The sequence below is a fragment of the Vicia villosa genome, linkage group LG5 (assembly GCF_029867415.1).
Source record: "Vicia villosa cultivar HV-30 ecotype Madison, WI linkage group LG5, Vvil1.0, whole genome shotgun sequence".
NCBI lineage: Eukaryota > Viridiplantae > Streptophyta > Magnoliopsida > Fabales > Fabaceae > Vicia > Vicia villosa.
The window spans coordinates 126,312,126-126,327,124 of record NC_081184.1 but is presented as its reverse complement, the minus strand read 5'-3'; the positions used below and the strand labels follow the sequence as shown (position 1 = coordinate 126,327,124).

Here is a 14,999-nt window from a genome sequence, read left to right as displayed (position 1 = left end):
ACCCAAATGGGCTATAAAATTTAAAAGTAGTTAGAATTAAATGATATAACAAATTAATCTTACTATCAAATGCTAAGTAGTATTCAAAACACGACAATTTGGCCGTCTAAATCAAAATCAAAAGCAATTGGACTAGAAACTCAAAAATTGTTGAACATTGACCAATTGACTCGAATAATGCTTAGCGCACTTGATTAAGTGCTGGACCAGCTTATGAGAATCGATTCCTAGTAGAAATCCATAGTTCAAATGATAGTGGTGACCACTATCCAACACACAATTGAGGATTCCTAGTTCACCACTATATATACATCATTGAAGCCACTCCTTTAGTAGCAAGCAACCTCAATTTTCCTCAGAGTGTGACACAATACACGCTTGCACAAAGCTACTAAAAAAATCACTTTGAAAATGACTTCCCCAAACAAGTTTATCTTAGCCATGTTTCTCATTTTCACAACATGGATTCTCCCACATGTAATATCTACTAGAATCCTTCAACCTTTGTCATCAACTACACATGAGAAATGGATGGCACAATTTGGAAAATCTTACAAAGATGATGAAGAGAAGGAAAAACGTTTTCAAATATTCAAAAACAATGTAGAGTTCATTGAATATTTTAATGCTGCTGGAGACAAACCTTTCAACCTTAGCATCAACCATTTCGCAGACCTAACTAGTGAAGAGTTTAAGGCTTCACTTAATGGTAAGAAGGAGTTACATTATGAGAACGAAACGTCGTCGTTCCGGTATCATAATGTAACTTCTGTTCCTGATAGCATGGATTGGAGAAAAAGAGGTGCTGTTACTCCAATCAAAGATCAAGGAACTTGTGGTATGTGTAATAAACCAAATATACCTCTTATCATAAAAAATAATAATCATATAATTGTTAGCACCTATGCATAGCCGATTTTGAAGATGTGCAAAATGGATTATGACACAAGACATCAACTTTTTCACAAATAAATTGTGTTTAAATAAGACTTCATAATATAATAATTTTGTCAAGATTGAACTCAGACTAACCAATACACAGGGCCGACCCAACGTAATGTGAGGCCTAAGGCGACTATTAAAACGATGTTTTTTTGTTTATCCACTATAGTAAAATATTTGATTTTTAGAAGAAAATCTAAGATTTTTTACGACTAACTTTTTTGGTATCTACAATGAAACTAATATTAATTTTTGTAGTTAAATATTAATTTCTTTTATCAAGGTTGAATTATTTTTCAATACAAAATTGAATACGAAATTCTCCTTATACTGAGTTATAATATTGAATACAAGATTTGAACACAATATTTTTCAAATAAAATATCATTTAGTTAGCAACTAAGCTAAACAAACATCTATACACAACTTTCGTTTTCCAACAAATATACTAAACTTTAATTTTTTGAGGCCTAAAATACCTTTAAAAATAATAATTTTTTTGAGGCCCAAGGCGAGTTCCTAACTCGCCTTACCTTTGGACCGGCCCTGCCAATACAGGACTTTTAAAAACTTAAGACGGCCTTGATCAACTCTAAAAATTATATTTTAAAGTCATAACGTATTACATTAACTAATATATTTCCACAACTAGATATCGCGAGTGAGATATGACTAAATTTATATTATTACTTCTTTTCTTCATGATAACCTAAATTAAATTTTATATTTGTTTTTTGTTCTGATTTTTTTGTTACGTGAACTTGAAAAAATAGGTAGTTGTTGGGCATTTTCAGCTGTGGCTGCAATGGAGAGTATCCATCAAATAACAACAGGTCAGTTAGTGTCACTATCAGAGCAAGAACTAGTAGATTGTGTTAAAGGTAACAACACAGCCGGATGCAGTGGTGGTTACATGGAAGATGCATTCGAATTCATCGCGGAAAAAGGAGGAATAGCAAGTGAAGCATATTACCCTTACAAAGAAACTGATGAGAGATGTAAGGTCAAGAAAGAAAAACATGCAGCTGAGATTAATGGATACGAGAAGGTTCCTCCGAAGAGCGAAAAGGAACTTCTTAAAGCGGTTGCGAATCAACCGGTGTCAGTTTATGTTGATTCAGGAGGTTCCACTTTTCAATTTTATTCTGGTGGAATTTTTACAGGAAAATGTCGAACTCGTCTAGATCATGCTGTTGTTGTGGTTGGTTATGGTGTTTCAGAGGATGGTGTTAAGTATTGGTTGGTGAAAAACTCATGGGGCACTGAATGGGGTGAGAAAGGGTACATGAGGATGAAACGTGACATAGGTTCTAAGAAAGGTTTATGTGGAATTGCTATAAGTCCTTCTTATCCAGTTGTTTAATCTACTAGGGTTGCTTAATTGCATGATGCAAGATATATATGCATCTAAATAAAAGATATTGTAGTTTGTACTTGGGTTGTGCTTGCACGTGTGTAGGTAGGGTGTGTTCCTAAAGTGGGTGCATGATAAAGTTATGGGCTTGTAATGATTTTCAATCATATTAATGAAATAAGCTATGTTGTTTGTGAGTATGTTTTATTTTGTTTTATAAATAAATATATTGGATAAACATGAGCCAAACAATCAAGGGATGATCACAAATGAACTTATTAAGTTATTATGAAATGAATTAAAAGGAGAAGATCTCCATAAATATATAGGGTGTAACTTTTGTATTGTTCTCTTTCAAACATGTCTTTTATAATCCAATATGAAACATATTTATTGACACAATTTGTAAGTCACAAGTGAGTATACTCGACTTAACATTTCAAGTCACTACGCCAAATTTAAGTTGTAGCAGCGCAGCTACTAAAGCGCTTTTAGCAAAAGCGCTCTCGTAGGGCTCGCTAAAAACAAAATTAATAAACAAGGGAAAATGATGCAAAGAAAGCGCTCTGGTAGGGAGGTTATGAGAGCGCTTTCAAAAAGCGCTCTGGTAGGGGGGGTATGAGAGCGCTTTTAAAAAGCGCTCTGGTAGGGGGATTATGAAAGCGCTTTTAAAAGCGCTCTTATAGGGTGGGTGCTACGAAAGCGCTTTTGGGATAAAAGCGCTCTGGTAGGAGGTGTTATTAAAGCGCTTTTGAAAAGCGCTCTGGTAGCCCATTTAAAAAATTATATATTTTACAAACACACGCGTTTTGTTTCAGATCCAAAACACGCGAACCTTCTTCTTCCTTTCGTTGCTCCGCCGTCCTCACTCCCTCTCCAGCCTTCAACCGACTCCGCCGCCGCCTTCCTCACTCCATCGCCAGCCTTCAACCGTCTCTTCTCTGTTCAGGTTAGGGTTTAACCAGTAAGCGCTTCTCTCTCTCTCACTCTCTCTAGATTTTCTTTCTCTCTCCGAAACCCTAGCAACCTCCGCCATGACTGTAGGCAGGTTTCTTCTCCTTTTTCATCAAATCTTCCATTTTTTTCCTCCAGAATCAACAATTGAAATTGTTTTTCATCTTTCAGGCCTGAAGATCTTCGCAGACCTTTCGGTCAATTTGGTCCTCTCAAAGACATGTATCTCCCTAAAGATTATTACACTGGGTGAGTCACTATTATAAATCATCAATTTTTTTCTTCAATTAAAATAATTCAATTGTGTTTTTTGTGCCGGAAATTTTCCTTTTTTTCATTGTTTGCTTTCAAAAATACAAAATTTTATTTAGGGTTATAGTTAATATTATTGGGGCTTTTTTAATTTATCAGTGATTTAGGTTTTATCAGTGTGATTTAGAGTATTGAAGACAAAGTTTGTTAGGTTTTTATCAGTGATTTAGAGTATTGAAGACATGTATCAAGTAAGTAGAAGATGTTATTGATAATGAAGATTTTGTGTGATGTTGATGTAGGAGTTATAATCTTCTCCAGCACTGTACAACTCTATGAGGTTTCAGGAATTCAGTTGGTCCAAAGATGCAAGTTAATGGTAGAGGGCATGCGAGAATGAGACCTACAAGGGATATATGTTTCATCAAATTTTACATGATTCAAGATTTTCTATATGTAGTTAGTAATAATCATGTTTTTCTATTGTAGGTTGAGCTTCAAACAGTGGATGGACTGGTAAAGGATAGAACACAATGTGCCCCTGCCGATTATGTTCCACAGAATATGAATCAAGTAATTGTACCCCGAAGTCTTCTGTGGCAGGATCCTTCGGGGTACAGTTACTTGATTCATATTCTGTGACACAATACAACATAGCTCAGGTGACTACTGGTTCTCCACTAAAGCATCAATACAACATAGCTCCAGATAATACAGGAAGCGTACATTGGTTGCATAAGAACTCGGAAGTTGTTTCCCATTTAGTTGTTTTGGTTTAGAAATATGTGAATTGGTTTAGTTGTTTTGGTTTAGAAATATGTATATATGTATTTTGATTTACATTAATGGTATATAATATAATACTTTTTTTGTATATAATCGATATCGATTATAATGGTATATATCGATTAGAAATGATAAATTATAGGTTCATGAAAAAATACTGCCAAAAAATAGTAAATTACAGGTTCTGAAATATTGCTGCCAAAAGTGCAGGTTTAGAAATAATAAAAAAATTATAAAAATAATAGACACCTACAAAAGCGCTTTTCCTTTAAAAGCGCTCTCATAGGCCACCCTACGAGAGCGCTTTTTCCAGGAAAGGGCTCTTATAGGGTGGTCTACCAGAGCGCTTTTTCCAGAAAAGCGCTCTTATAGGGGGGTCTACCAGAGCGCTTTCAAAAGCGCTTTTGTTACCTACGCCAGCGCTGGCTTTCACAGCGCTTTTAAGCGCTTTTAAAGCCCAAAAAAAGCGCTTTTAAAGCCCACGCGTGTTGTAGTGAGTAGATGTTACTACTAGCAATTATTAAGGCCACTTACAAAAAATAAAACCACTGGCAATTTGCAATTGTTAACCGAAAAAGTTAATTCATATGCGAGTTGGTTATAATTTAATCTGAATCGGTCAGACGTATTTAAAATTGTCAAACAGAGTAGCGAAATGCAATTGGATGACATAATATGTCAACCAGTTACACTTGTGTATTTTTATCCAGATTTTGTTATAGTGGCTAAAGTAGTTGGCATAATAATGTAACCGGTTACATATCTAGGAGTTTTTAGTTATATTTGTTTAATAATTGTGTCTCATCTTATGTAATTGAATAAAGGTATCTCATGAATCATAGATTGAATATTTTTCACCCTCAATTATCACTCTCTCTCATTCTCTCTCCCTCTCCCTCTCCACACTCAATATTCACCATCGTTCACAAATCTAGTGGTTTCAAATTCTAACATTCGGCAGAGCCTGATTCGATCCATCAAACACCTAGTGTGCAAGAATGACATTTGTTTCCAATGAATGAATCTCTACAAATCTCTGAATTCTCGATACGGATAATTATGACAAGTGGTGCAAACAAATGAATATGTTGTTTGGCTATCAAGATATTCTTGAAGTGGTCAAGAACGAGGTAACTACACTTGTAGATGGTGCAACAGATACACGACGATCTAAGAATAAGGAGGAGAAGACTAAAGATTTCAAAGTGTTGTTTTTTATCCATTAATGTGTTGATGTAGATGATTTTGAGAAAGTTCGTGATTGCAAATCATCGAAGCCAGCATGGAAAATCTTGGAGAAGGCGTATGCTGTAGCTGACAAGGCGAAGGTTGTGAGGTTACAAACTCACTAAAGACAACTTGAGATGATTCAAATGTAGGAGAAGGAGGCCATCAACGATATTACGACGAGAATTACTCGGTTGGTGAACCAAGTAATGGTGTGTGGAGAGTCAATCACAGAGGAGTAGTTTGTCGCAAAAATATTGCGTTCTTTAACGCCAAGATTTGATGTAGTGGTTGCAATCGATTTCACCCGTGTGTCAATCGATTGTCACCTCTGTTTTATGCAAAATAATCTCCCTTTGTTTAGTGGTTATAATGAATCTTAGGAGTCCCATAACTTGTACCATGATTATATTTTTATGCATTAGGTTAACATTAATCGATCTAATTACATGAGATCGAGTATGTTCTAAACTAGAATCCCGATTAGATTAAAACAATTGGAAATTTAGTTTCGTAACTCCTTTTTGGACGCGGTCATAAAAATTAGGAAGCTAACGTAGAGAACTATATTATAGAGAGATGTCTCTATGAGTTATTCCACTATAACTTTCCCTTTTAGTCTGGTTAACCCCACATCGTATAATGATCGGGCGGACACTCACTATGTGGTATGGAAGTTGAATAAGTTAGAATGAGGTGAGTCGTACAATGACTTTGCCTTAGGTTTATTAGGACATGCTAGGTTACCATGTATGTTTCATGTATGCTTATGATTATGAAATGATTTGGTTCCATGTTTCCACCATAAGACGAGAATCATACTTCTAATTAATGTGAGGTCGGATATATTGGAAAGTCAGTACAATATCTCATCAATCGATGAGAAGATATCATGATTGTACCAATTTTATTGTTTCGTCATTGGTTATGTATGTGTATGATCCATCTTATATATATATATATATATATATATATATATATATATATTATGAACTATTGTTGGGTTGATTGAATGATAATTGAGTAAAAACTATGATGAAAAGTCAGGCTAAACCTAGGTTTGTACTAATTGAATGACTTAGAGGGATAACTGAGGTTATGAAAATGAGTTAGATAGTGTGCCTTAGACCCAATGACGTGTGTATCATGGTCAAGTATTTGCTTGAATAATGAATTAATGTGCTTTGTATGGAACATGTGGAACAATATGAGAATCGGTGGATGCGACCGCCTATTGATTGATGAAACATTATGAGAATTTGTGAATGTAATCACTTAGTGATTGATGACCAAAATCATGATGATGTTAAACCTAATCATGTATTAGAAACACTATAAAGTCGAGTGAACATAGGATAGGGGAACTCACTGAGATTATTTTCTCAACCCATTATCATTATTTTTTCAAGTAGTTCTTTGAAGGTTAAAGGAAAAAGGAAGTTAGCAGATGGTGTTTCAAAAACTTTGAGTTCATAATCTTCCGATGTGGATTTTGTATAATTATAGATATTATGCATAGATCTTAGATTTTTCTTCGGGAACTATTGTATCTCATATGCCATATAGATGTAGATTATAACTATGGACATGTATATAATAATGTTAATAGGCACTTATGTTGTATCAGTGCCAATTAATATAACGTGTAATGTATTTTCTAGATATATATTATATGCGGTGTCACACATATGGTTACTAGGGTTACATGACTCATTATTTGTATTTGCTTACCTGATAATCATGTTAATGAACCGTTGAATATTTTTATGTCGTTAGGGTTAAGCCATAACATTTGGAAGGTGTCCTAGAATAGGACGTCATTAGAGTTACCATGATCAATCAAGACTCACTTGATATCTCAGTTGCCATGTTTCACGGGGATGACAACTGGATCATCATCATGAGGATTGATTCCGAGGGAGGCTTTTGGGAAATACAGGGGATATTACATTTTCTACAAACACTTGTCTTATGTATCTCTTTCGGGAGGATCTTGAGTTACCTCCACCAAAAACTCCATCAATGGTGTTTGTGTTGTAGGATAAAGTTTTGTTGGCCATTTACAGAGAGAATATGGAAGGAGTTACAGTAGGAGTTTGACCTATGTTAGTTTTACTAGGGCCCCATGTAACACTCCATTGTCTACAAATTAACTAAATTGATTTAATTGGAGTTTTTTATGTTTATTTAATTATATTCTTGGGTATTTAATTAGATAAGTTTAGGAGTGGGGTGTGTGAACATGTGGTGAGGTGTCGAGATTAATTAGAGATTGTTAGAATTTATTTAGAATTAATAAATGTTAGTTTATGTGATTTATTAATAAAATAATGAGAGAAATAAAATAAATAGAATGTGTAGAGATTTTATGGGCATGATGATAATTGGATGAGGATAAGTGAGGATACATGAGGAAAAGCATAGAAAGGGTTTGAAGTTATTAAATAAAAAGGGAATAAAGAAAAAGTGAGGTTAGTTTACGTCATACGCGAAAAAGGGAGGAAAAGGTGAATGAGGCTAGGGCATAAAAGAACAAGAGGTATCCATCCATAGAGTTTGAAGAAAAGCAATTATAAGAGAATTTTAAGGCAATGATGGTTAATGGTTGTCAATTATGAATGATATGGGAGAAGGGTAGATGCAGGGTTTTGATTTTTTTGATTATTGTTGATTATAATGATTATTGATGCAATTGATGAAAATCCATTGATATTTATGTTAGATGATTATATTGTGTGGCGTTGTTGATGATAATAATTCTGTCTATCGTAATTGTTGGATCATGTGATCATGAATCTTGTGTTGAATATATGAATTGATGATTGCATGATGTATCTGTGATGTTAGGACCTATAAATAGGTTTTGTCGGCTTTTATATATGTTATATAGTTGTAGTATTTTGAATTCTGAGACTGGGGAATTTTACGAAATCGAATTCGGATGTCCGGAAGACCTCCAACTGTGAAAAATCTCTTTTCTGGTTTATTAACTGGGGGAGTTCGTTAAGCGAGCAGTAGCAAAAGTTCACTAGTTTGCTTTTGTAATGAATTTTCTTAGGGAGCTGTAGCGAGTAGTAGTGAAAGTTCATTGTAACAAGAAGTGGCGAGCATGTAGCGAATGATGGCAGAACGACGTAACCTTTGACCTATAAATCCAAATTGAGCGTCATTCAAAGCGTTAGAGAGCTAACACATTGAACTATAATATGATATAGATAGGATAATTGTTTGAGTATTATTTCTATTCCTAATATGTTTAGGAAATTAATTTTTTTCTCTGTTTTATTAATGAGTTATTGTATTGTTGTGAAAATGTTGTGCTATAATGACTTGTTACATTTATATTGTGATGATGTATTAATGATGTTTGCATGTCCAAATATAAACATGTTATGTTAATGATGAATATAATGTTGAGGACACACTTGACTAGCCGAGGTAGAACCTATGTATGTTGTTTTTGAATGATGAGAGTCAATGCATTCATGATGTGAGAACTTTGGTTCTGTTTATAATGTGGCCTCGTTTATATAGTGATGGATCGAGTGCGAGTATCTAGAATTCCTTGTCCGGGTATTTTAGTGAGGCGTTAATATGGTGATGGTAGAGATTTGTGATGTGCTTCGGTTCCAAGAGGGAATCGGTCCTATGACGGGGATCGTGGAGGGAAATGAACTAGGTTTTCATAATTGGTACCACATGTATTTGAGTCAGTGTCGGTGCATTAGCATTCTATGTGACATTGCCTATGTTGGATTAATGATATATGATATGGTGATTATTATGTGATTATGTGTGAATTGTTCATGATGAATGAATGTGTGAGTATATGTTGTATTGATGTTGTTGATTTGTAGACTATAATTGTTGAAGTTTAGTTTCCATTTATGTTGTTTATGATTGATTATTATTACTCACCCCTTCTGTTTGAATGTTACCTCCACGTGGGTAACGTGTAAATACTCATGAGTAGACTCCAAGGAAGTAAGTGGAAGCTACCTATTGGGGATTTTTTTAGTTTATCATTTTAAGTAGTATGGATTCTACTCAGATTCATGTAACACAGGATTGGGGTTGACGCTTGTCTTTTTTATATATTTTGTTGAGTATTTTTCCGTATTTGTTATTAATTTTATGGTGATACTCTAAGATGTTGAATTGATTGTTGATGACACTTATCTTTTGATGATCTTATTAAGGTTAGAGTTTAAGACTCATCCTTAGTCGTGGAAGTATTAATTGTATTTTTATGATGAATCTTCTGCGTTGTTTTTTATAAGTACTTGACCCAAATCGGATGTGTTGGATGTCGTGTGACATCCCAAGTACAAATCAGCCATATAAGATTCTGTGTAGCATCCCTGATATAAAATGTGTAGTTTAATTGTTCACTATGGTAACCCGTTTTATGAGCAAGATAATTGTGATGTCTTATGAAGTGTGACACCCTTATGGTTTTGTTTACATGATTAAATTAATCGTTAATTTCATGGGATTTAGAAGGGTGTTACACCCCACTGTGGACGCCATTGTAATGATTAAAAAGTACAAGTGTGTGTTCCTCCTGCAAGGGCATGAGGACTTAGAAGCCTTATTAGGTATATTAGATTGTATGGTAGTTATGGCCCGCTCACGACAAAGAAAGGCCATGCACAAAAATGTTTAATAACGGTTTTATGAGTCTTGCTCACGTGAGGTGAGAGACTCTGTGGATGTATGAAAGGCTTAGATATAAGCATACGAGGGTTGTGATTGGTATGAGCTATGATCTCATGGTTTTATGATATTTCCCCTCCTCCCTTAGGGAGTAATATTTATACAGGCCTCTTGGGCCTATGGTTTTATTGGAAAGGGTCACGCCCACTTAGTCAATGGTGGACCAATGAATCCCCATTTCCAAGGAGGGTGTGGGTAAGTTAATGGCTCTGACTTTTCTCTACCTTAAAAACTGATTTTCATGTGTTTCTCACAACTAGATGTTATGAAGATCTTGGGACAAGGAGATATCTACCTTTGGGCGGTATGTTATGGTCGCCTCTCATTGGGCGTCCTATAACCATCGCCCAATAGAATCCTTTTCAAAGTATAATATTACATCTCCTTTTTCAGCTGAAACCTAAAAGCCTAATTTATTAAAAAAGTCAACTTTATCAATTTCTCATTAATGGGTTTATTCATAATAAATTAATTTTACTATTGTCTTTATAGTATTAATAATTATTTTAAATTGTTTCATTGTTCTCTTTATAGAATTGATAATTTCTTTTCTTTGCTCTCTAGAGACAAAGCTACTTCTTTTGGTAATCTATAAGCATTAGAAACTAAACGTCCAAGTGAGAGTATTAAAGTTGTTGGTTATGAATTGTTGGAAACGAATCCAGAAATTAGACCTCCGATTTCAAGCTATCATCCTAACATCCTAAATAAGGTAAGAAAAGATTATTTAAAAATAGGTCGTCATCAACCTCCTCACAATTTTGTTTGCCCTTGGTCTAATCAAGGTAAACAAAGATGTCGATTTTGCAAAAAATTGTTTGATTTGTATGACTGGATTGATTATAGTCGATCTAAGGACCTAACATTTTGCTTTCCATATTTTTTGCTTAAAAATGTATCTAAATATGGGGGGACACTTGGTGGCAGAAGGTTTTGGTGACTGGAAGAATGCTCAAAGATTAGATAATCGTGTTACTTCTTCCAATAGTCATATTGATTGTGTGCATATGGGTTATGGTCTTGTGAACTCAAACCAATGTATTACGGTTGCATTTGTTAATCAAATGAAAAAAATGAATGTCAAATACTGTGTTTGTGTAAACAGATACAGACTAGTAGTGGATTATATGAAGAATCATATGTTTCTAGCGAATGACACTCGTTGGGATTCCCACTTTAGAACTCTCACTAGTTTGATGACTTTGTATGGTGTCATTAATGTGGTACTTGAAGAAGTTCGGAAGGATACATCATTTAAAAAATATGGTGAAATTATGCTTTTATTAGATGTGCTTCTATCCTTTGATTTTATCTTCATGGTATATATGAAGGTTGAGATTTAAGGATTTACAAATGATTTGAGTGTAGTGCTATAAAAGCGTGATCAAGATCATTTGAATGCTTATTTGTCAATGCTACCAAATAAGAAATATAACAAATGAGGAATGATGAATGGGAAGAACTTATATCTAAGTTTATGGAAATTTGCAATAAGCATGATAATGTGCCTGATAGGGATGCACCGTATGTACAAGGGAAGAAACCTACGTAAATTGCGAAAACTTCGAGTGTTTCTGATTTGCATAATTTGTTTGTTTAGTGTTTTAGATTTACAGTTGCATGAGCTCAATGCTAGGTTTGGTGAAGAGAATACTAAACTTTTACGATGTGCTTCATGTTTGAGCCCCTCATTATCATTTGCAACATTTGATGTGAAAAAATTATTGAGGATGGTTGAACTTTATCCAAATGATTTTGTAGATGTATCGAAAGTGGTGGTGCAACATCAACTTCAGAATTATGTTAGAAATGTTCGATGTTACCCAAAATTTGCAAAGTCAAAATTACTTCCAGATCTTTGTGCAAAACTTGTGGAAACAAATAAGTGCAACACATTTGATATGGTTTATAACCTTCTGAAGTTGACTTAAGCCTTACCAGTAACGATGGCAAGCGTGGAACATGTAGTTATGTAACAAAATAAGTTATAAGTAGATAAATGGTTTTCTTGTAATAAGATTTATAAATAAATAAAAAAGATATTCTTGGATCAATTAACAGGAATGTTATATTAACTCATTTTCAAGAAATAAATTATAAACGATTTTTATTCTAAAATTTATTTTATTAAAAAATTATTATTTCTTATTTTCAATATAATACTCCCTCCGTTCCTTTTTAAGTGTCGTTTTAGAAGAATTTTTTTGTTCCTATTTAAGTGTCGTTTTATAATTTAATGTTATAATTTGTCATTTATACCCTTATTTTCTCATTAATTCCACCTCAAATTTTTCAATTAGTTATTGGAAAAAGAGAGTTTATGATTGAATTTATTTAGAAAGAGAAAAATAAATAAGGGTATATTAGGAAAAGTAACTCTAATAATTCACTATCTTGGTTGAAGAGCTTTTTGCTAAAACGACACTTAAAAAGGAACGGAGGGAGTATAATTTATAATTTATTTCATGTTTAGCCATATCAATCTATAATACTTAGATTTGCCTCCCATAATATGGTATAGTTTATTGTGGAAATAATTTATAAATGAGTTATATTATATGATTTATTAATAATAAAAAATTTCTTCTAAGTTAGTCAGAGATAATTTGCGGCTTTTATTGATGATAGTTTGTTGATGGATATTCCTTGCAAAGGAAAAAAGTTCACTTGGTATAGCGGAGATGGTAAGTCAATGAGTTGAATAGATAGATTTCTTGTTTCTGACAAAGTGGTGAATGATTGGGGTGTGGTGGGTCAATTGGTGGGCGAGAGAGATGTTTCGGATCATTGTCCTATTTGGCTAGAAGTTGATAAGAATAATTGGGGTCCGAAACCGTTCATCTTTAATAATGAATGGTTTTCTTGTGCTTCATTATTTCCTTTTGTGGAGAAGGAATGGAAGGCTTTTAGGGTGGAAGAAAGAGGGGATTTTGTGTTAAAAGAAAAGCTTCGCCTTCTAAAAGAAAGGCTTAGATGGTGGAATAAAGAAGTGTTTGGAAATATATATTTGGAAGTAGAAGAAGGGGTAAGAGATATTAATTTAGGGGATGATAGATTGGAATTGGAAGCGGAGGATCTTCATCTTGACATCTTAAAGAATAGGAAGGAAGCTACTAGTCGGTTTTGGTCTAAATTGAGGATTAAAGAGAATATGTTAGTCCAAAAATCTAGAGTTAAATGGTTAAATGCAGGAGACTCCAATAGCGGTTTTTTCCATAAGGTGATGAAAGAAATAAGAAGATATAATCACATTGGTCTTATTAACTCTCCGGAGGGAATAATAAAAATGGTGAATGATGTCAAAGAGGAAGTTGTTCGTCACTTTTCAAATAAATTCGGAAGAGCGGAAGGAGTTACTCCTAGTCTTGATGGAATTCATTTTGACAAGATTAGTGATGAGGAAAGAGGTTCGTTAGATATACCTTTTAATGAGGAAGAAATCCAGGAGGCTATTGGCGGATGTGGAATCTCGAAAAGTCCGGGACCCAACGGATTTTCTTTTCTCTTTATTAAGAGATGTTGGTCTTTTTTAAGAGTTGACTTCTTGCGGTTTTTTGATCATTTTTATGAGGGAAGTATGTTGTCCAAGGCAGTAACATCTTCTTTCTTGGCTTTGATTCCGAAATCTTCTAATCTGTTTTCGTTGGATGACTATAGACCCATTTTATTGGTCGGATGTATGTACAAAGTGATGGCTAAAGTTTTGGCCGGAAGATTGAAAAAAGTGTTGAATTCTATAATATCTCTTTGTCAAAATGCTTTTGTTCCGGGTAGACAATTGCTTGATGGGGTTCTTGTGGCAAATGAAGTGGTTGACTATGCTAGAAAGGAAGGTAATTCTTGTCTCCTTTTTAAAGTTGATTTTGAGAAGGCCTACGATAATGTATCTTGGGATTTTCTTCGTTATTTGCTTATTAATTTGGGTTTCGGAGAAAGATGGAGGAGATGGATGGAATTATTGATTTTCAATAGTAACATGTCGGTCATGGTTAACGGTAGCCCTACAAAAGAATTTATTGTAAGGAGGGGTTTAAGACAAGGTGATCCGCTATCACCTTTTCTTTTTGTGTTGGTAACAGAGACTTTATCAAGGTTAGTGAGGAAATCAATTGAAATAGGAGAATTTGAGAATTTGGTTATTAGAAGGAGATGTTGTGTGGATATCTTACAATTTGCGGATGACACTTTGTTGATTGGAGAAGGGACTTGGAAGCATGTGAAAGCGATAAAGATTGTGTTGAGAGCGTTTGAAATAATTTCGGGTCTCGGTATTAATTTTCACAAAAGAAAGTTGATTGGAATTAATGTTTCGCCCCTTTTCTTAGAAGCGGCCGCCTTTTATCTTTCTTGCAAAATTGAAGATAGTAACTTTACTTTTCTTGGGATACCGGTTGGGAGCAATCCTAGAAAGGTGGCAACTTCGTCTCCTCTTTTGGAGAAAATGAGGAAGCGCTTGGCGGGATGGAAGAATCGTTGCCTCAATTTTGGAGGTAGAATTACTCTCTTGAAATCTATTTTGAGTTCTATTAATATATTTACTATGTCCTTTTACAAGATGCCGGTTAAAGTGGTAAAGGAAATTACTAAGATTCAAAGTAATTTCCTTTGGGGGGTGTGGAGGAGAAAAGAAGCATTCATTGGGTTAGTTGGAAAGTGGTGATTTTACCTTACTTGAAAGGGGGTTTAGCGATAAAAAACATTTTCGACTTCAATTTAGCTCTCCTTAATAAATGGAGATGGAGGATTGTTAGAGGGGAGAATTCTTTAT

At 34.3% G+C, this 14,999-nt stretch overlaps 2 protein-coding genes across 2 annotated transcripts; both read left to right on the top strand.

Moving 5' to 3' along the window:
• Window positions 1–345: 345 nt before the first annotated feature.
• On the top strand, window positions 346–2,496 carry LOC131607273 (zingipain-1-like). Its single transcript, XM_058879288.1, has 2 exons — window positions 346–838; window positions 1,716–2,496. The coding sequence occupies exons 1-2, from the start codon at window positions 412–414 to the stop codon at window positions 2,303–2,305; spliced, it is 1,017 nt and encodes a 338-aa protein (XP_058735271.1). The 5' UTR covers window positions 346–411; the 3' UTR covers window positions 2,306–2,496.
• An 8,640-nt stretch (window positions 2,497–11,136) lies between these two features.
• On the top strand, window positions 11,137–11,574 carry LOC131605372 (uncharacterized). Its single transcript, XM_058877735.1, has one exon. The coding sequence runs from the start codon at window positions 11,137–11,139 to the stop codon at window positions 11,572–11,574; it is 438 nt and encodes a 145-aa protein (XP_058733718.1).
• Window positions 11,575–14,999: the final 3,425 nt, after the last annotated feature.